The sequence below is a fragment of the Dendropsophus ebraccatus genome, chromosome 3 (assembly GCF_027789765.1).
Source record: "Dendropsophus ebraccatus isolate aDenEbr1 chromosome 3, aDenEbr1.pat, whole genome shotgun sequence".
NCBI lineage: Eukaryota > Metazoa > Chordata > Amphibia > Anura > Hylidae > Dendropsophus > Dendropsophus ebraccatus.
The window spans coordinates 25,417,726-25,438,819 of NC_091456.1; the positions used below are offsets into that span (position 1 = coordinate 25,417,726).

The following is a 21,094-nucleotide window of genomic DNA, read 5'->3' on the forward strand; positions in this document are numbered from 1 at the left end:
TATCGTAAAATTAACATTTAATCCCAGTGAATTATTAAAATCTCATAAAATTGAGGAATCAACACCCTTAAACTTCAAAGCACATGGAGAGTATCTACAGACGGCATGGCATCGTCCATCAGAGCTCAGGGGCAGATCTTGGAGCATGCATTTTGGACAAGAAAAAAATAATAAATCACTCTTTATCAACAGCTTTAACTCAATACAAAGTCTTATTGCCCCCTGAATCGCCTTCAGCTTTGCTCATCTTGCAGCTTGTCATGTGTTCCAGCATACCTTACCCAGAAAGATCGTTTACCCGCCATAAGGATGCAATGTTTGTCCCGCTCAGCGCTCTCCTATGCTTGCCTTTAGTGTCCTGAGGGGCCTTTTTATTTAACTCATTCTCTGTGTTTCTTTGCGTCCGCACTTAGACGCTTATTATTCGGATTTGCATATTTTCAGTATTCTAACCCTGTCCCCCTCCAATCACAATGGTGCCGCTGTTGCACGGTATATTTATGCCACCTGTCAGCGACACTGCTCCTCTGTAGCCATTAATACTTTTGTGCTTTTATTCTCTCTCGCCTAACAGCCCTTTCTCTTGTAATCTAAAGAGCAGCGACCAGAGAGTAGCACTTCAGACGCCAGAGAAGGATACCAGGACAAAGTTCAGGGTAAAAGATACCACGGGGATTGGGATAATATCCATGAATGACGCTCAGTCCTTACTGCCATCCACAGAGGAATTAGTGATATTCAAGCAATCAGCAGCCAGAACATTATTACCAAGGCAACAAAGAGGAAAAGACGAGACAGGAACTGTTCATCCACGTATTGAGGGGTTCCCGGGACGGCTGTAAAAGCAATAAGAGAGAATGACTCGCACAGGACTCAGAAATGATTGCCATTACTTTGGTTTAAGACTATCTACAACAACAAAGAAAACAGGAAGTCATATACCGTACTTTTTATATCTTGCTAAAAAGTGCCTGCATCTTATATTAGGCTACGTGCACACTGAGCAAAAGAGCCGGAATTCTCCACAGCGGAATGCCGCCATCCTCCCTGTCATAATGATAGTCTATGGGAGGCTCGCGCACCTTCTCTCTCCGGGCTGAAGAATGAACATGTTCATTCTTCAGCGCGGGAAGAAAAAGCGCACGTCTCCTATAGAGTATCATTATGACAGGGAGGATGGCGGCATTCCGTGGTGGAGAATTCTGCCGCGGAATTCCGCCACTTTTGCTCCGTAAGAACGTAGCCTTAAAGAGGATGTACCCATCAGGTACCATCGTTTACGGCGCCATTCTATCCACGGGGACCTGGCCGGGGCTGAAGCACAGGAGGCGGCCTGGCCCGCCCCCAGTGGGAGGGAATTCCCTCCTTTCTATGACGCGGCTCCTTTAGAATCAATGGAGCCGCATCATAGAGGGGCGGGGGATTCCTCACACTGGGGGCGGGCTGGCCCGCCTCCAGTGTCTCAGCCCCGGCCCATTACCAGTGGATACAATGGCGCCGTACACGGGAACCAGGTCGTGGTTCAGAAAACGGACTGCAGAAGGGGTAGCTTGATCAACAGCGGCAGACCACCCTGGTCCGGGCAAAGTGCTGATTCAGTTTTGTGCCCGACTGCTGAGTGACCTGTGCAGCAACTGATAGCGGACAGTCTTCTGCCAGACACCGATCAGTGAAATGATTGCGGGGCACACCCAGATTCCTGTGTGTAAAAGCCCCATGGAACTTAACCTCTATTACACGGCCCGATTGAGAGTAGCAAGTAAGTGCCAACCTGTCAGGTGAGTGCTTGCTTGCTCCTTCTTCTCCACTCGTTGCCTGCGCTATTACACGCACTGACAGTGAGCGGGTTAAGTGCAGGGTGGGGTGCGTGGCCGCAGGGAGCTGCACGGATGAGCTTTAGATCGTCTGGGGAGCCCATAGGAGATGGCGGTGGTCTGCTGATGCAGTTTTTATTACATAGAGTGACGGCAGCAGATCGTTGCTAGGCTGATCATTTGTGTTTCAGCCTGTTGAAAAGACAACGATCAGCCAAAATTGTGCATTTCGGCTGATCGTTGTCTTCTATTACACAAAGTGATTATCGGCCGTTATGCTGAACACGGCCGATAGTCACTTTGTGTAATAGGCCCTTTACCCAGAACAAAGCTGAAGCACCTGCATTACTGAACAGACACAGCCGTTCCGCGGCTCATTTAATCATAACGCACTATAGTGGGTATGTTCCCACTACAAACCACAAGCGAAAATTACAAGCGGAGGGTGAGCGGCGGGACCCCTTGAAGTTCTGCCTGTGCCTTTGACTCAATGATATTCTGAACCTCAATCTGCCGTCCGCCCAAAGAATTGACATGTCAATCAGAATATCAAGAGTCAATGGCACAGGCAGAACTTCAAGCGGAGCCAGCCATTTTACGCAATTTCCGTAGTTGGAACCTACCCTGATACGGGGAGTCTTATTCACACATACATGTTCCATCTGTGATAAATGGCAAGCTTATGGGCCGTAGGTTACAGGCTGCACATGGATGTGTGAGAGAGGTTTAAAACCAATGCACAGCCCAGGAAGCAGACTCCAAGAATCCAAGCAAGCTACATAAAAGGAAGTGGCATCAGTAACTCCTTGGTGAAATCTATTCATTAAAAAATAATATGCTCCAACAGTCACAGGTGGCATTTCGGTCTTTCATTAGGACAGTTTCAAGAATGAGAGCATGAAACATCGCATGTCACTGTTGGAGCCTGTAACTTTAAATTCACACAGGAGTTATGGAGGGCTGCCACTTACTGTCATGTAAACCTCTAATATACTAATGCATCTCAAAAGACCTTGTGAAGTGCACAGTTTAAGGCCTTGTTCACACAGTGTTTTTGATTAAACAAATGCTATTTAATCACAGTGGACGATCCGGGGATTACATGCGGCCGCACAGAAAACTCACTGTTAGGGTCCTATTACACGGAGCGATTTTTAACGACTAACGATAAACGATCAAAAACAAGATTGTTTACCGTAAGGGTCCATTTACACAGAAAGATTATCTGACAGATTATCTGCCAAAGATTTGAAACCAAAGCCAGGAATGGATTTGAAAAGAGGAGAAATCTTAGGCTTTCCTTTATGGCCTGATCTCTGCTTATAGTCTGTTCCTGGCTTTGGCTTCAAATCTTTGGCAGATAATCTGTCAGATAATCTGTATAAATGGACCCTTAACCTGAAATCGTTCATTATTACACAGAACGATAATCGTTAGATACGATCATTACTATGATCGTTATGGTAATCGTTACTTTGATCGTTTATTCCTTCTGGTCCCAGCAATACAATGAACAATGTGCAATTACACTGAACAATTAGTGAAAAAACGCGGAACTTGAGCAAACGAATGTGGAATTACAGCTTACAATTAACGATAATTTTAGGTTCAGATCTAAATCAACACTCAACGTCACACAAACAATTTTTCGATTGTTGCCTGCAATTACACAGAACGATTATCGTTTAAAGTGGAATGATAACGATTTTTCGCACAATAATCATCCCGTGTAATAGGGCCCTTAGGGTACAAACAAACTGGGTGTATCCGCAGCAGATTTCTCAGTGAGATCCGCTGCAGATCTGTGCCCTGTACACTCTATGTATGCATGTCAGCAGCCCGCCCCCCTTAACCCCTGGCCGCCGGAGTATATACATCACCTTCTTCACACTCCGGTTTGCTTCGAGGGTTCCCGGGACATCACACTCGGCCAATCAGTGCGGTTAAGCTGAGTGGGACATGAAGACGCTGGGAGCCCCGAAGCAAGCCGGAGCAGGTGAAGTATACGCTCCGGCGGACAGGGGTTAACAGGGCAGGCTGCTGACATACATACATAGAGTGTACATGGCACAGATCTGCAACGGATCTCGAACGCAAATTCGCATAGAGAAAATCCGCTGTGGGTACACCCAGTGTGTTTGTCGCCTAAAGCCCTACTTTAATTTGTCTACTATGGTTAACTAGAACGCTGGCACACCTGAATGTGCCTGCATTCTAATTAAAAAAGTGCTTTTCATCCAGTCGTTACTGCAGTACCGGCCGGGGCGAACTTCACAGACAATGGCCGTTCTGGGACACAGCTGTGTCACTGAACGGATGCTGTTATACAGCGTCTGAACATGGCCTAAAGTGGTGTTCACCATTTTCTATACACAGTTACTGTACATTGAGCTGTAACCAATTATAACCAGCTGAAACAAGAATGCAGTTTTGGATTATAAAACAGTTTAGAATTCAGAATAAGTACAAGATAATTAATGCATTGTATTAAAAAAAAAGATTCCCATCTCATATCTAAATTAGAGTTGAGCAAACTTCAAGAACACTTGGGTTCGTCCAAACCCGAGGATGCAGGATATGATTAGCGGTCGCTGCTGAAGTTGGGGGCCTCCCTAGGACTCCATCCACCTTCAGCAGCCACCGCTAATCATATCCTGCATGCTCGGGTTTGGACAAACCCAAGTGTTCTTAAAGTTTGCTCAACTCAAATCTAAATATAAAACTGGGCTTGATGTAGACATATCCCATTTTTATATGTCTATAACCCCAGTCTCCTAAGCTACATTTATGGAGCTCCCTTTTTATCCCATCCTAACCAGGCATATTTTCACATGCCCATATACCTTGCAGGACCACCGGGATGTGTATAGTCTATGGGCAGTCAGCAGGAGGATAAAATATGCTGCACCATACTTTTTTTTTCTTTTCAAGCAAGTGTTTTGGTGGCGTTTTTACCTTACAATATTTTGTACATGCAATTGTTTAGGACTTTTCTTGGCAATCCTAAAGGGAAGTTTATATGAAGGACGCATATCGGCTAACATCAGCTAATGAAGGCTATGTTAGCCGAAATGTGTCATCTTCATCTGTTCATCTTTCCTACTAAAGTTAATAAAGCGTAACATCTGACAAGGCTTTTGATGTGTGATAGAGGCATGTCAGAAGTTTTGATCTGTGAGCGTCAGAAGTTCTCAGTGTGCTTCTTCAGGCGTGTTCTGCTAATGGAAGAAGAAGAATACCTGGTGGAGGGCGACCATCGTTGATGTTAAATGCTGTGGCAAACATTCCAAAGGGAAATGCTCCAATGCCAAAGGACATTTGAAAGCCTCCGTCTCCGAAACCAAACCCTTGGAAACCCTAAAAAAACAACAACAAGAACAACTATGAAGACTAAGAAGACTTAAGAAGATTTATCAAACATGGTGGAAAGTGAAACTGGCTCAGTTGCCCTTAGCAACCAATCAGATTCCACCTTTCATTTTCCAAAGAGCCTGTGAGGAATGAAAGGTGAAACCTGATTGGTTGCTAGGGGCAACTGGGCCAGTTTCACTTTACACTTGTTGGATAAATCTCCCCCATAGTCGGATTTTAAAATCTAAAATAAATAAAAAAAATATTATATATATATATATGGAAATGACAATGTAGTACCAACAGTAAAAAAGCAGCATAGCAAAGAATATTAGATATATATCTATCTATCTATCTATCTATCTATATATCTTGTAGTATAATCAGCAGCACAGTTCACAGTAGCGGGTGCCAGAGAAAAATCCTTCAACCACAGGTTCTTCAATAATATGTAAAGTAGGTTCCACGGCACTCTAATGAAGTGTAGCAAATCAAAAGAAGATTATTATTAGTGTTTCAGCACAGCAAACATAATCAAGTGGCAACGTTTCTGTGGCCTCTCGCCAACATTTTCTGGGCTTGAAAATGGTGGCGAGAGGCCACAGAAACGTTGTGCATAGGTTTATTGTGCATATGTCTTCTTTACCCAGGTTAGAATAAAAAGGGGAACTATTAGCAGGTTAGACAAATCTAACTGCCCTTCCCATATAGTGCCAATCCGGCCCACCCCACTGATAATCATTAGAAGGAGCGGGCCAGCCGAGAGTGGATCAGTGCTCCAAATGGCCTTACTGTACACAGGATTACATTAAAACTGCAAGGGAACTGTGCCGAGGATGAAGGTAAGACATATAGCTTCATCCTCAGTGCCCCGTGCGCAATAGTGACATATCAGCAGTTTAGATTTGTTTTACCTGCTGATAGTTCCCATTAAAGGATCCACTAGGTCCTCTGTAAAGGACCACCAGCAGATATAGTATTGTTTAATCCTATAAATGTTTTTACAGCAGCCTTAATCTACAATGGTGAGCTTTTGTGGAACTCTACAATAAGCCCAGGTGTCCTGTGTCACCCTGTAGCAGGTGCTCGGCTGTCTAATGCCTGGGATACAGAACCCACACCAAGTATCTCTCTAATAGGAGCATGTCTTATAATGACAATGAGATGTCAAGAGAATATAATGCAACACTGAGGTACACCAGAACAGGAGAAACACACACAAAAAAAAAAATTCAGTAAAAATGTAAGTGAACTGGGGATCTTAATTCCATCAAAACAGGAGATTCGCATGTGACTCTATTGTTTCAATTGAATAAAGAGCACCAGTTACGGTCAACCACGTTTTTGCCTACACTAGAAAAAAAGCAAAAAGCAAAAAAAAAAGCATCAGTTTGATCCATTTTCTTTTTATAATACAGAATTGCATGCATTTTTTAAATCCGTTTTTGCAACCTGTCACTAAACCATCTCATATACTGGATGGGACTCATGTGCAGCAAATGAAGCCTGGCACAATAGTGTACACTACACCGGATATAATTACAACAATCGCACAACACTAAGGGCCCTATTCCACTGGACGATTATCGTTTGCATATCATTAACGATTAACGATCGCAAACGACCACTATTGCGAAAGACCTGAAAACGTTCACTCATTTCCATTGAACGATAATCGTTACTTATGATCGTAATTGCGATCGTTTTTTCTTCGCTATTTATTCGCTATTGCATTCGTATCTATTGCGAACGACCGAACGATGTCTTATTCAACGCGAACGATTTGCGAACGAGCAACGATAAAAATAGGTCCAGGTCTTATAAAGCGATCAACGATTTCTCGTTCGGTCGTTAATCGTTAACTGCATTTCAACCGAACGATTATCGTTTAGATTCGAACGATTTAACGATAATCTGAACGATAATCGTCCAGTGGAATAGGGCCCTAAGACTCTTTGTCTGCCCACAGGCAATGTTAAGGTTCACTCCAGCCTGCAACCTGGTCTGATGCAATGTAGCTAAGCCGCCATATCATATCACCAACAAGAGGCTTACTCTGCTGTAACAGCGGCGTGATATATGGCTAGTGCAGCTGCAGGGGACGGGCCTAAAAGTTGCTTAAAGTGACTCTGTACCCACTGTTCACTGCAGAGGAATAGGAAAAATCCTGCCAGTGGCATTCCTAATGATGAAGAGGGTGGGAAGGTGGGACAGAGGTGGTGCAAAGTTAGGGCACATATACTCTAGGCCACGGCAGTTTGGCACAGGGCTGCAAGTTTAAAAGTTTTTTTTTTAGGACAATAACTGCATCACCGGCCGAACGGACCCCAGGACAGATCTTGGATTAAAAGCAGCTATCCGAAGGTACAAGTGGTTTTGGGGGGATCAGATTGTGGGTACAGAGTCGCTTTAACGTGACAACCATCTTTAACTCGTGAAACTGGCACATATTATAAGTGCCACCAATGAGCGAGGGTTTGAATACAAACAAAAACATGGATAGGCTTGTCAAAAAGCAGGAAATGGCCAATCACAGACACAGAAGCAAGGAGTGACACCAGGAAGCGGTGTGTGCTTGTTATTGTTAATTATCTTTTCTCCCGGGAAGCTCGTTATGTGATCACTAACAATCCCCAGGAGCCCATACAGAATTACAGATCAGAAGCAATCGTTTCATCATGTGACATCGACAGCACGTCCCTTTATACCTTCCCCTCTCACTCACCCCTCTGTTCTCCGGCTCTGGTCGCTGCCCTTGAGGCCGTGGGGGAGTTTTTTCCCTAATGGAAAGATGATTGTATAAGATTAGTTCATGTGCAAAGACCAGAAAACGCTACTTAAAGTGTCACTGCCATTATAACGTTCAAATATAAATTAAAGGGGGATGTGAAATAATTCATGTAAACTGCAAACATGCTTTATTTATAGTTATCATGCTATAAAACAAAGCTATACTTACTTGTATCCAGGTCCAGTCTCCTGAATGCAGCTTTTTATTCTTGTACTGGTAAAAAAAAAAATTGTCCAAATGCCGGACATCCAGCCAGTACAAAGAGTCATGGCTCAGTGAGTCTATCAATCACACGTGTTTGGTTGAAAAAATAAAAAAAGGCTTAACACAGGAAGTTCCGGTAATCTGTGCTCACCGAGAGAAGGCAGTCATGTGATTGACGGACGCACGGAGCCATGACTCTCTGTACTGGCCGGACGTCCTGCATTTGAACTTTTTTTTTTTAACCAGCACAAGACCAAAGAGCTGCCTGACCTGGATACAAGTAAGTATAGCTTTTTTTAAAGCATGAAAAAAAAGAAAAAACAAACAAAAAATGTAAATTAAAAACGTTTATATCACATCCCCTGCTGATGTAGAAAGTTATAACGACAGGTCCTCTTAAAGCTTATATAGCGATAAACGTTGCTTACCGAGGGTCTTCTTGTCCCGTACTTCCTCTTCCATACAAAGGTATTACTTTATCCCGGCTTATTCCAGCTTTGCATACAGGACACACCTGACGATTTGGTCGTGTTTCTAACCACTGGGGATGAGAAACATATATAGTGAATACTACAATAACTACTAAGTTTTACACAAGAAGGAAAAAAATATTATAGATCAGATTTACATGCAGTCCAATGGACAGACTGGCTGAAAACAATATTACACAAGATAGACTTACACAAACACATTTCATATCTCATATCCCCTTTTTTTATAGGTTACTCTCCGGATTTCTTTATATAACGTGAAAGTAAGCGTAATAATATAAAAGTATACACAGTGTTATTAAGTCCCATGCATATAAGAACAGAACACTTACTTGATGCAAACATGGCCAGCTAGAAAGAGAAAAGAAGAAAATGTTATAGGATAACAGTGATAGTACCACAAGGTACACAGTGATGATCGGCTTAATGGTATAATAAGTATTGCATATAGCATTAATATATCAATACTTACCAGAATAGATGGCCGCACAGGCTTATCACCGCATCCTTGGCTGTGTCCAGGCAAATGTTGCACTCGAATGTGCTGTCCTGGCTGCCCCCCTCGCCATTGCTGCTTCCACTTGCTCCACCGGGGCCTGAATTCTCTGCAGAAGCAGAGGCGGCTGGACCTGCACTCGCCATCTTACCCAGGGCACCAGAGGAACGCGATAACTAACCCGAGACAGTGGACCTACCGGACACAAGAGAAGGCAGTGAAGGCATCTATACCTGCAAGGATAGGGCCAATCTGAAAAGACAAGCAAACTTACCAATGGGCAACAAGTGATGTGTGCTACTCGCAGCAAGGACAGTCACTCAGTGATGGAGGAAGAAGAGAGTAAGCAATAAGTGTGTGCTGCTTTTTCACTCTCTTACATCATGTCCCCAAAGAATAAACTGATGACAGGAGAAGAAAAAAAAAAAAGCTTGGAGTGACGTACACAGTGAAAGAAGCGCAAATGGGTCTGGAGGTAGGGGAGAGGAGAAATAAAAGATTGGGGGGGTAAACAGACGGTAATTATACCAGAGAAATGTGAGAATGCTATAGAGACTAGCAGTGAGCCGCACTAATCCCTCTCACCTGTCTGGACCGCCCCTGTGTGCACAGGTAACACTGCTAATCCCCCGTCCACAGGGAGCACCGACACAGCTGTCATGTCATGTTACAGACAGCAAGAGGAAGCACACGTGGAGCTGGCACAAGGCTTAGCAAGACCGGTCTAACAAGTGACATCTCAGCAGTCACCACTGTATATAATACAAACAGAAGCCAGGTCACCCCCAACCGCCGTGAGACAATAAAACGTAAAATGTTGGGTAAGGGGGTCATTCACACATCTGCAGATTTCTGTCTGTGCAGGGACTGGACCTGGGAGCTCCCAGCGTCAGCGTCCTAAACAGTTCAAGGCCAATGTACCAGCAGGTACATCGCTTTAAAGTGTCACTGTCGTTTAGTTTTATTTATTTATTTGCAGAAACCAATAGAACAGGCAATTTTAAGAAACTTTGTAATTGGGTTTATTAGCCGAAAAATGCATTTTTATCATGAAAAAGCAGTTGAAGCTCTCCCCTCTGTCTTCATTGTTCTCTTATGGAGAGGGCAGGGGTGGAGGGAGATGAGGCACCAAAACAGGACAAGAATGAGTTAATTTACAGCTACATCACCTCTGAGGTCAGCACTGACCTCTCTGACCTCTGAATAACGGCTTTCACACAGGTCCCACTGTGTAATCCTTTGTTCTCTGCTGGCGACTAATCTCCCTCCTCCCCTCTCCATAGGTTACACAGGGCTCGACTGCTGTAAAAGAGTCGCGATTTCCTTATAATAAGCAGTGGATGAGAGAGAGGAGGGGGAGGGGGGGGGGACCTGGGGAAAGTCTTTTTGAATGCAGATAATGGCATATTTGCCTTATAAACCCAATTACAAAGTTTCTTAAAATCGCCTGTACTATTGATTTCTGCAAAAAAAATAAAATACGACAGTGAAAGATTTTTACATCAATAGGCCGCTGCAGGGATGCCAACTCCGCTGTCCTTTTTTTTGAACCATGATGCAAGTCTATTCCCACGCTCTGGCCTGGCCTGGCTCACTGGAGACAGGCCTACCCACCCCCAGTGTGACGTGGCTCCATTAGAATCAATGGAGGGGTTTCTCCATACTGGGGGCGGGCAGACCCGCCTCCAGTGCTTCAGGCCGGGCAGGTGCGCTGGAGTACACTGGCCCCGTGTGCGGGAACCAGGCCGCGCTTCAAAAAAATTACCACAGCACAGGTCTATTGATGTAAAAATCTTAAAGTGATGTACCCGATGGTACATTTGCTTTAAATGTTCGCACTAGTGTACAGACACAGCTTGGCTGTGTCAGTACACTAGTGTGAACTTTCAAATTGTTTTGGAGCTCCCATCTTGATAATGAATCATGATTCTGGGAGGTCCAGTCAGTAGAACACCATTCATGTACAGACGTGTGAATGAGCCCTTATCATCAGGGGTAAAATGTTCAACTGACCCTCTCATAGCTGGGTCAGGGGATTCCAAGCGTATTGAATTTACTAAACCCATAGGCACAGAGGTCCGGGGTACGAGCATCTCTGCCTGTGGGTTTAGTAAATTGAGTATTAGTGAAGGGTTGATGTTTAAACACTTTAAAATTATGTGCAAACCAAAATAAGGGGTCTGAAAGGTCCGCAGGGGCATCACCTCTTAGGTTATAGTCACAAGTACTGTGATTTGATGCTGGGTAAATTAAAGGGGTTATCGTGCGCTACAAAAACATGGCCACTTTCTTCTAAAGACAGCACCACTCTTGTCTCCAGTTCAAATGTGGTTTGCAATAAAGCTCCATTCACTTCAATGGAACTTAGTTACAAAACTCCATCCAAACTGGAGACAAGAGCGGTGCTGTCTCTGGAAGAAAGTGGCCAAGAAAGTGGTTTTTGTAGTGCTGGATCCGTATGATTGAACTCAGCATCAAACCAGCAGCAGATGAGACATGAGCTGAGAACTAATGACTTTTTCCCTGTGTGAGTAACTCCTCTCCCCGCAGGAAGGAAAAATGTGAGCTGAAGGGTACAAACACACACAGCAGATACGCAGCAGATTTGATACTGTGTTCAGTTATTTAGATCTAATCTGCTGCGTATCGCAGCAGTAAATACGCAGTGTATATGCCGTGTGTGTTTGTACCCTAAAAGAGAAGTCTGGTGAAAAGTTTTATTAAAGTATTGTATTGCCCCCCAAAAGTTATACAAATCCCCAATATACACTTATTACAGGAAATGCTTATACAGTGCTTTTTTCCCTGCACTTACTACTGTATCAAGGCTTCACTTCCTGGATAACATGGTGATGTCACTTCCTGGATAACATGGTGTTGTCACTTCCTGGATAACATGGTGATGTCACTTCCTGGATAACATGGTGATGTCACTTCCTGGATAACATGGTGATGTCACTTCCTGGATAACATGGTGATGTCACTTCCTGGATAACATGGTGATGTCAAGACCCGACTCCCAGAGCTGTGCGGGCTGTGGCTGCTGGAGAGGATGATGGCAGGGGGACACTGAGGGACACAGGGCACTGGAGGGACACTGAGCATCCCTCTGCCATCATCCTCTCCAGCAGCCACAGCCCGCACAGCTCTGGGAGTCGGGTCGTGACATCACCATGTTATCCAGGAAGTGACATCACCATGTTATCCAGGAAGTGACATCACCGTGTTATCCAGGAAGGGAAGCCTTGATGTAGTAGTAAGTGCAGGGAAAAGTATTTCCCGTAATAAGTGTATATTGGTGATTTGTATAACTTTTGGGGGGCAATACAATACTTAAATAAAAATTTTCGCCAGACTTCTCATTCAAAGGGGTTATCCAGCGCTACACAAAAATGGCCACTTCCAGAGACAGACCCTCTCTTGTCTTCATCTTGGGCAGGGTTTTGTAACTCATTTCCATTGAAGTGAATGGAACATAATTGCAAATGACACCTGAACTGAGAAGAGAAAGGTGCTGTCTCTGGAAGAAAGTGGCCATGTTTTTGTAGCGCTGGATAACCCCTTTAAATGCTGTGCAGAAATCTCCGATGCAAAACAGATCATTAGGAACATAGGCCCCGCCCCCTCAGCAGCCATTGGAAGGGCCAGCCTAAAGCTCTAGGCCCCACCCCCCTAATTTGTCCCACACCAATGGCCGCTGAGGGGGCGGGGCATGTGCGGTGATTAAGTCACGGAAAGGGCGGGGCTAAGTGGCGCTAGGGGCGAAGCGATGTGGCACATAGGCCGTGAGGCCCCGCCCACATATACCAATCCACAGGTGATAAAAACGAGAACGAGAACTTTTTCCCAGAACAAGCACCATGAGGTGTAATATAAAATAAGTAAAGAAAGCTGTAACATTTACCCTTTACACCTGTGCAGAGCAGTCAAAATGCAAATAGGGGGTGACAGTGTCACTTTAAAGAGGATGTACCACCCGGTACATCCTCTTTAACCTGACACAGGGATAGAACGGCGCCGTGACGGGGAAGCCGGTGCCGTGGTCCGTTTTTCGAACCGCGGCCCAGGTTCCCCCGTACAGCGCCATTCTTTCCACGGTTACCGGCCGGTGCTCAAGCACTGGAGGTAGGCCGGCCCACCCCCAGTGGGAGGGAATTCCCTCCCCTCTATGACGCGGCTCCGTTAGAATCAAAGGAGGGAATTACCTCCAACTGGGTGCGAGCCGGCCTACCTCCGTTTTTCGAACCGCGGCACCGTTTTCCCCATCACGACGCCGTTCTATCCCTGTGTCAGGTTAAAGAGGACGTACCTGGTGGTACATCCTCTTTAAAGGCGTTGTCCAGCGAAAATTTATTTTCAAATCAACTGGTGTCAGTAAGTTATATAGATTTGTAATTTACTTCTATTTAAAAATCTCAAGTCTTCCCATACTTATCAGCTGCTGTATGTCCTGCAGGAAATGTTGTTTTATTTCCAGTCTGACACAGTGCTCTCTGCTGATATATCTGGCCGAGACAGGAACTGTCCAGAGCAGGAGAGTTTTTTTTTATGGGGATTCATATAAAACCAAGACAGAGTTCCTGTCCCGGCCAGAGATGTCAGCAGAAAGCACTGTGTCTGACTGAAAATAACACACTTCCTGCAGGACATACAGCAGCTAATAAGTACGGGAAGGCTTGAGATTTTTTAATAGACGTAAATTACAAATCTATATAACTTTCTGACACCAGTTGATTGAAAAGATTTTCGCTGGACAACCCTTTTAAAAACACAGGAGAGAGGTGGCGTCAGGAGGATTCGAATGGTGTCGTAGCTCCAGAATAACTGTGCTGTGGGAAAGCGAAATAAAAGTATTATGTTCCTATTATGCAAAGAAGCTACAATGTTGCAGATAAAGCCTGCCAGGGACTTGTTTACATCATCTGTCTCAGAAGGGAGGGCGGCTTCAGCAGAAAGCAGCAGCTCAGAACTGGGGGAAGGAGACTGAATACATAACAACAAGTATGGAAGGAATTGTTAGTCTCACTATGGGCAGCAACATATCAAAAGTTATGTTTGAGTGGAATACCCCTTTAACATTATTCACACTACTGCTGACTCCTGGAAAGGGCTACACAAATTAAATTATAGGGGAGATTTATCCAGTTGACGTACGGTAAGAATGTACTTTGTTGCCCATAGCAACCAATCATTATTCAGCTGCCAAATATTAAAGGGGTACTCCAGCAAAAAATAATTAAAATCAACTGGTACCAGAAATTTTAAATGACATATGTTAATGACTATTTAAAAATCTCCAGCCTTCCAGTACCTATCAGCTGCTGTATGTCCTGCAGGAAGTGGTGTATTCTTTCCAGTCTGACACAGTTCTCTCTGTTGCCTCCTCTGTCCATGTCAGGAACTGTCCAGAGCAGTAGCAAATCCCCATAGAAAACCTCCCCTGCTCTGGACAGCTTATGATATACACGGAGTGCTGTCAATCACTAAATAGCATCACCCACTTGACAACTTAAAGGGATTGTCTGGCGTTAGCAAATAATAAACCTCCTATACTTACCTGTCAGCACTGCAGATGGTTCTTTTCTGAGATGGACTTGTCTGGGAAGTGACAGCTCACTCAGCCAATCAGTGACTGAGAAGGGACTGCACTGCAGCCTGTGATTGGCTGAGCAGGCTGTCACTGCCGAGTCCATCAGAAGTGAAGCATCTGCAGTCAGCGAGGGACACCAGAGAGATCGGGGCAGTGCGGACAGGTAAGTATAGTTGGTTTATTATTTTTTGTATGACTGCAGCTATATAGGAAATATTTGCTAATGCCGGACAATCCCTTGAAGCCAAAAAGAGTAGAGGATTAGAAGTCATCGTGGAATTTTTCCCACAGAAATACATATATCAATCTTCTTAGCTCCTCCTGCTCTCTTATGCTCCATGAAGACTGCACTGCATTTAAGTGGGGACAGATTCCCTTTAAATCACAGTCAGTGTCCAGGTGGTGGCAGCGGTTTTTACCCAAACACAAACTTTTAGTGGCTCCCACTGGGTCATACAAGTCAGGAGCCCACCCGGTAGTCAGCAGAACGGGAACTTGTCTGCCATGACATTGATGCATCAGTCAACCTCCACTAACATCAATAGGAACTGCATCTATCTCATTTACTTTCTATGGGAGGAAAAGGGATCAAAGTGACGCGTGTGATGCCAGACGTCATGCTGCCAGACGTCATGCTGCCTGCGGCTCCTCTGGAGACTGCCGAGCATGCTGAGGATTGTAGTCCTACAGGGGATAAGGGACAGGCTCCAAATATGCTGAAGCATGCTGAGATTTGTAGTCCTACAGGGGATAAGGAACAGGCTCACAACAGACAGCAGAGTATGCTGGGATTTGTAGTTCTACAGGGATAAGGAACAGGCTCACAATATACTGAAGTATGCTGAGATGTGTAGTCCTACAGGGGATAAGGAACAGGCTCACAATAGACTGAAGAGTATGCTGGGAGTAGTAGTTCTACAGGGAATAAGGGACAGGCTCATAATAGACTACAGGGCATGCTGAGCATTGTAGTTCTACAGGGGATAAGGGACCATCTGACAATAGACTGCTAGGTATTGTAGTTCTACAGGGGATAAGAGACCATCTGACAATAGACTGCTGGGCATTGTAGTACTACAGGGGATAAGGGACCATCTGACAATAGACTGCTGGGCATTGTAGTTCTACAGGGGATAAGAGACCATCTGACAATAGACTGCTAGGTATTGTAGTTCTACAGGGGATAAGGGACCATCTGACAATAGACTGCTGGGCATTGTAGTACTACAGGGGATAAGGGACAGGCTGACAGACTGCTGGGCATTGTAGTACTACAGGAGATAAGGCACAGGCTGACAATAGACTGCTGAGCATTGTAGTACTACAGGGGATAAGGCACAGGCTGACAATAGACTGCTGGGCATGCTGAGCATTGTAGTACTACAGGGGATAAGGCACAGGCTGACAATAGACTGCTGGGCATTGTAGTACTACAGGGGATAAGGCACAGGCTGACAATAGACTGCTGGGCATTGTAGTACTACAGGGGATAAGGGACAGGCTGACAGACTGCTGGGCATTGTAGTACTACAGGGGATAAGGCACAGGCTGACAATAGACTGCTGGGCATGCTGAGCATTGTAGTACTACAGGGGATAAGGCACAGGCTGACAATAGACTGCTGGGCATTGTAGTTCTACAGGGGATAAGGCACAGGCTGACAATAGACTGCTGGGCATTGTAGTACTACAGGGGATAAGGCACAGGCTGACAATAGACTGCTGGGCATTGTAGTTCTACAGGGGATAAGGCACAGGCTGACAATAGACTGGCAGAGCTCCAGGATCCGGCTCAGTCCTCTCGGTAAGCAGATTAGCCCTCCCTCTCTCTCTCGGCGACTTATATCCCATAGGGCAGAGCAGACAAGGGCGCAGCAGGCACTGGCGGCCGGTCACACTAGCCCCGGGCCGGCTGCCGGACAGTCTATCTACAGCCATATGTGCCACAAGGAAGTTTCCAGCTTCTCACCTCCGCTAAGCCGAGCTCCACCATCACCAAACGTCAGCTGGAGGCCGCCCCTTCTACGTCACTGCCGGCTGGCCGACCGCTGCCACAAACTACAACTGCACAGGTGCACTGCGGCGGGGACACGTGATCCAAGATGGCGGCGCCCAGACCGAGCTCGCGGGAGGCGGACTCTGACAGCAGTAGTAGCGGTGCTGAGGAGCTGGAGCGCCTCCGAGAGGCGGCCTGGGAGCCTCCTGGTGAGAGAGCTCAGCCGCTGTATACTGATACTATGGTGTCATAGCCGGCCTGTGCTATATACTGATACTATGGTGTCATAGCCGGCCTGTGCTATATACTGATACTATGGTGTCATAGCCGGCCTGTGCTATATACTGATACTATGGTGTCATAGCCGGTCTGTGCTACATACAGAAACAGCTCAGCCACTATATACTGATACTATGGAGTCCTAGCCGGCCTGTGCTATATACTGATACTATGGAGTCATAGCCGGCCTGTGCTATATACAGGAACAGCTCAGCCCCTATATACTGATACTATGGTGTCATAGCCAGCCTGTGCTATATACTGATACTATGGTGTCATAGCCGACCTGTGTTTTATACAGGAACAGCTCAGCCCCTATATACTGATACTATGGTGTTATAGCCGGCCTGTGCTGTATACAGGAACAGCTCAGCCACTATATACAGACACAGTGGCGGTCTTTGGCACCAAGCACCCCAAGCGATCGCTTGGGGCCCCCAACATCCAAGGGGGCCCCCACGACCTGCTCTTGTGCTCAAGACCGCTGGACAGGGCCGCTGCCCCGCTCGCTGCTGCCATCTGAACTGTAACTATGAGCACTCATAATGAGCACTCATAGTTACATGCAGCAGCACTGACAGGGCGCGAGACATTGGCCCCCTTCCTGTCAGTCACTCTTGTGGCCCCAGGAAGGGTTTTCCCTTCGGTCACAAGTGGCAGCTTTGTCCTTGTGGTGCCGCACTCTTGTGATCGCAGGGAAATCCCTTCCTGCGGCCACAGTGAAGAGAAGAGAAGACGCCCGGACCCAGGTGAGTATAAGTGTTTGTTTTATTGTGTTATATACTATATGGGAGGGGGAGCACACAGGGGTCTGTTTAACTGGGGGAGCGCACATCGGGGGTCTATATAAATGGGGGGAGCACACAGAGGGGCTATATAACAGGGGGAGCACACAGGGGGGCTATAGACTACTGGGGCTTCACAGAGGGGTCTATATACTCCTTGGGGCAGCAGAATGGGGTCTATATACAACTTGGAGAGCACACAGGAGGTCTATATCCAAGTGGGGTGCACACAGGGGGGCTATGTACTACTGGGGGAGCACACAGGGGTCTATATACTACTGGTGGGGCACACTAGGGGGTCTATATACTACTGGGGGAATATACAGGGGGGTCTATATACTACTTGTGAGGCACACAGGTGGTCTATATATAACTGGGGGAGCACACAGAGGTCTGTATACTAATGGGGCAGCACACAAGGGGTCTATATAATACTGGTAGGGCATACAGGGGGTCTATATACTACTGGGGGAACCACACAGGGGGTTTATATACCACTGGAGGAGCACACAGGGGTCTATATCCAAGTGGGGGAGCACACAGGAGGTCTATATCCAAGTGGGGGAGCACACAGGGGGGCTAAATACCCCTGAGGGAGCACACAGGGGGCCTATATACTAGTGGGGGAGCGCACAGGGGGTATATATAACTGGGGACATAACCAGACATAACTTTGCTTGGGGCCCCAGAAATGCCAAGACCGCCCCTGTACAGACAGTATGGTGTTATAGCCGGCCTGTGCCATATACTGATACTATGGAGTCATAGCCGGCCTGTGCTATATACTGATACTATGGGGTCATAGCCGGCCTGTGCTATATACTGGTACTATGGTGTCATAGCTGCCCTGTGATATATACAGGAACAGCTCAGCCGCTATATACTGATACTATGGTGTCCTAGCCGGCCGGTGCTATATACTGGTACTATTGTGTCATAGCTGGCCTGTGATATATACAGGAACAGCTCAGCCGCTATATACTGATACTATGGTGTCCTAGCCGGCCGGTGCTATATACTGGTACTATTGTGTCATAGCTGGCCTGTGATATATACAGGAACAGCTCAGCCGCTATATACTTATACTATGGTGTTATAGCCAGCCTGTGCTATATACTGATACTATGGGGTCATAGCCGGCCTGTGCTATATACTGATACTATGGTGTCATCGCTGGCAGGTGCTATATACTGATACTATGGAGTCATAGCCGGCCGGTGCTATATACTGATACTATGGAGTCATAGCCGGCCGGTGCTATATACTGATACTATGGAGTCATAGCCGGCCTGTGCTATATACAGGAACAGCTCAGCCACTATATACTGATACTATGGAGTCATAGCCGGCCTGTGCTATATACTGATCCTATGGTGTCCTAGCCGGCCTGTGCTATATACTGGTACTATGGAGTCCTAGCCGGCCTGTGCTATATACTGGTACTATGGAGTCCTAGCCGGCCTGTGCTATATACTGGTACTATGGAGTCATAGCCGGCCTGTGCTATATACAGGAACAGCTCAGCCACTATATACTGATACTATGGTGTCATAGCCAGTCGGTGCTATATACTGGTACTATGGTGTCATAGCCAGCCGGTGCTATATACTGATACTATGGGGTCATAGCCAGCCGGTGCTATATACTGATACTATGGTGTCATAGCCGGCCTGTGTTATATACAGGAACAGCTCAGACACTATATACTGATAGTATGGTGTCATAGCCGGCCTGTGCTGTATGCAGTAACAGAACATGTTGCTGTTTTATTTCAGTCACACATTGTAGCCTATGATGGCAGACACAGCAATCCAGACAGGGCTAGATGTGTATTTGCACCAAGCTACCCTATTGTATATGGACTCTGGCACTCTTCTCAATGGATTTAAGGGGTACTCTAGCAAAAAAAAAAATCTTTCCAATCAACTGTTGTCAGAAAGTTATATAGATTTGTAATTTACTTCTATTTAAAAATCTCTAGTCCTCCAATACCTATCAGCTACTGTATGTCCTGCAGGAAGTGGTGTATTCTTTTTAGTCTGACACAGTGCTCAGTGCTGTTACTGGGAATTTGGGGCTGGTGTCTGGCAATACAGCATTGAAAGTAAAGTCTCCTAAAAAACAAAACACAAACTCGCAAATATAACATGAAATCACATGGTCTGTCCCAGTGTTCAGCGTTAATCTATAGTATGAATTGATTAAACCAATACTAAGGCTACATTCACACATCCGTAGTGCAGCCCCCAACTACAACGTGGTTAATGTAGCACTACAATGAGATAGTGATCCGTGCCGCAAATGCCAGTCCACACTTTTTTGCAGCACGGATTGGCATTGTAATACGCTGTTCCTATGTTCTGTGCGCAACTGCTGATGGCTATGGACGTGTTAATAAGACCCAAATTGTTGCAGGTGGGTTCCTTCTGTCTAGTAAAACTCTGCTTTCCTAATGTTTTTCACACTTCTCCATTTCCCTTGATCAGTAATGCAAAGCGTCTCCAGGGAATCAGGGCGCAGTGAACATCACTTGGAAATGGGAGCTTCCTTTTCTAGACAGAAGTCAGTTTGGGTGTTTGTGTAACAGTTTCGCTTAACTCTGGTCTTTATCTTTAGGACCAATTCACACAGAGTAAAACTGGCTGAATCCTGCCAGCCGCCGTGTTATACAGACAGTCTATGGGAGGCTCGCGTGCCTTCTTTCTCTGTGCGCCTGACATGTCAATTGTTCCTAGCGGAGAGAGGAGGCGCGCAAGCCTCCCATGGACTGCCTGTACGACACGACTGGCGGGATTCCGTGGCGAATTACACCAGTTCTACTTACTGGCTTTGAGTAAATGCAGTGGAGTCTGAAAAAAAAACTTTTTTCAATCTGTTAAAGTGTCACTGTCGTTTAAATTTTTTATTTTTTTGCAGACATCAATAGTACAGGCGATTTTAACCCCTAGACGACCCAGGGCATACCCGTACATCCTGGCGCCCGATCACTGTGCCCGCTAATTAAAGCGACTCTGTACCCACAATCTGACCCCCCAAACCACTTGTACCTTCGGATAGCTGTTTTTACTCCACGATCTGTCCTGGGGTCTGTTCGCCAGGGGATGCAGTTATTGTCCTAAAAACAACTTTTAAACTTGCAGCCTCGTACCCAACGGGCGTGGCTTAGAATATCTGTGCCCTAACTTTGCCCCACCCCTCCGTCCCTCCTCCCCACCCTCCTCATCATTAGGAATGCCACCGGAACATTTTCTTCATGCTGAACATTGCACAGGTGCCTTAATGATCCAGCCCATGTGCC

General features: G+C 45.9%; 2 protein-coding genes across 3 annotated transcripts in view; one reads left to right on the forward strand and one right to left on the reverse strand.

Moving 5' to 3' along the window:
• On the reverse strand, positions 1 to 16,811 carry RNF185 (ring finger protein 185). Of its 2 annotated transcripts, XM_069961251.1 has the most exons (8): positions 16,706 to 16,791; positions 9,422 to 9,548; positions 9,124 to 9,342; positions 8,984 to 9,002; positions 8,589 to 8,701; positions 7,891 to 7,945; positions 5,054 to 5,171; positions 1 to 836 (listed from the first exon to the last, which is right to left on the reverse strand). In XM_069961251.1, the coding sequence occupies exons 3-8, from the start codon at positions 9,291 to 9,293 to the stop codon at positions 739 to 741; spliced, it is 573 nt and encodes a 190-aa protein (XP_069817352.1). In that variant the 5' UTR covers positions 9,294 to 9,342; positions 9,422 to 9,548; positions 16,706 to 16,791; the 3' UTR covers positions 1 to 738. The 2 variants fall into 2 exon arrangements, with proteins under 2 accessions (XP_069817352.1, XP_069817350.1); XM_069961249.1 differs by lacking the exon at positions 9,422 to 9,548 and having other exon boundaries at positions 16,706 to 16,811.
• C3H12orf43 (chromosome 3 C12orf43 homolog) overlaps positions 16,807 to 21,094 on the forward strand; it is a 13,805-nt gene continuing 9,517 nt past the window's right edge. Inside the window, exon 1 of the mRNA XM_069961248.1 lies at positions 16,807 to 16,941. Coding sequence (XP_069817349.1) covers positions 16,839 to 16,941 — 103 coding nt within the window. The 5' untranslated portion in view covers positions 16,807 to 16,838. The remainder of the gene's footprint in view (positions 16,942 to 21,094) is intronic.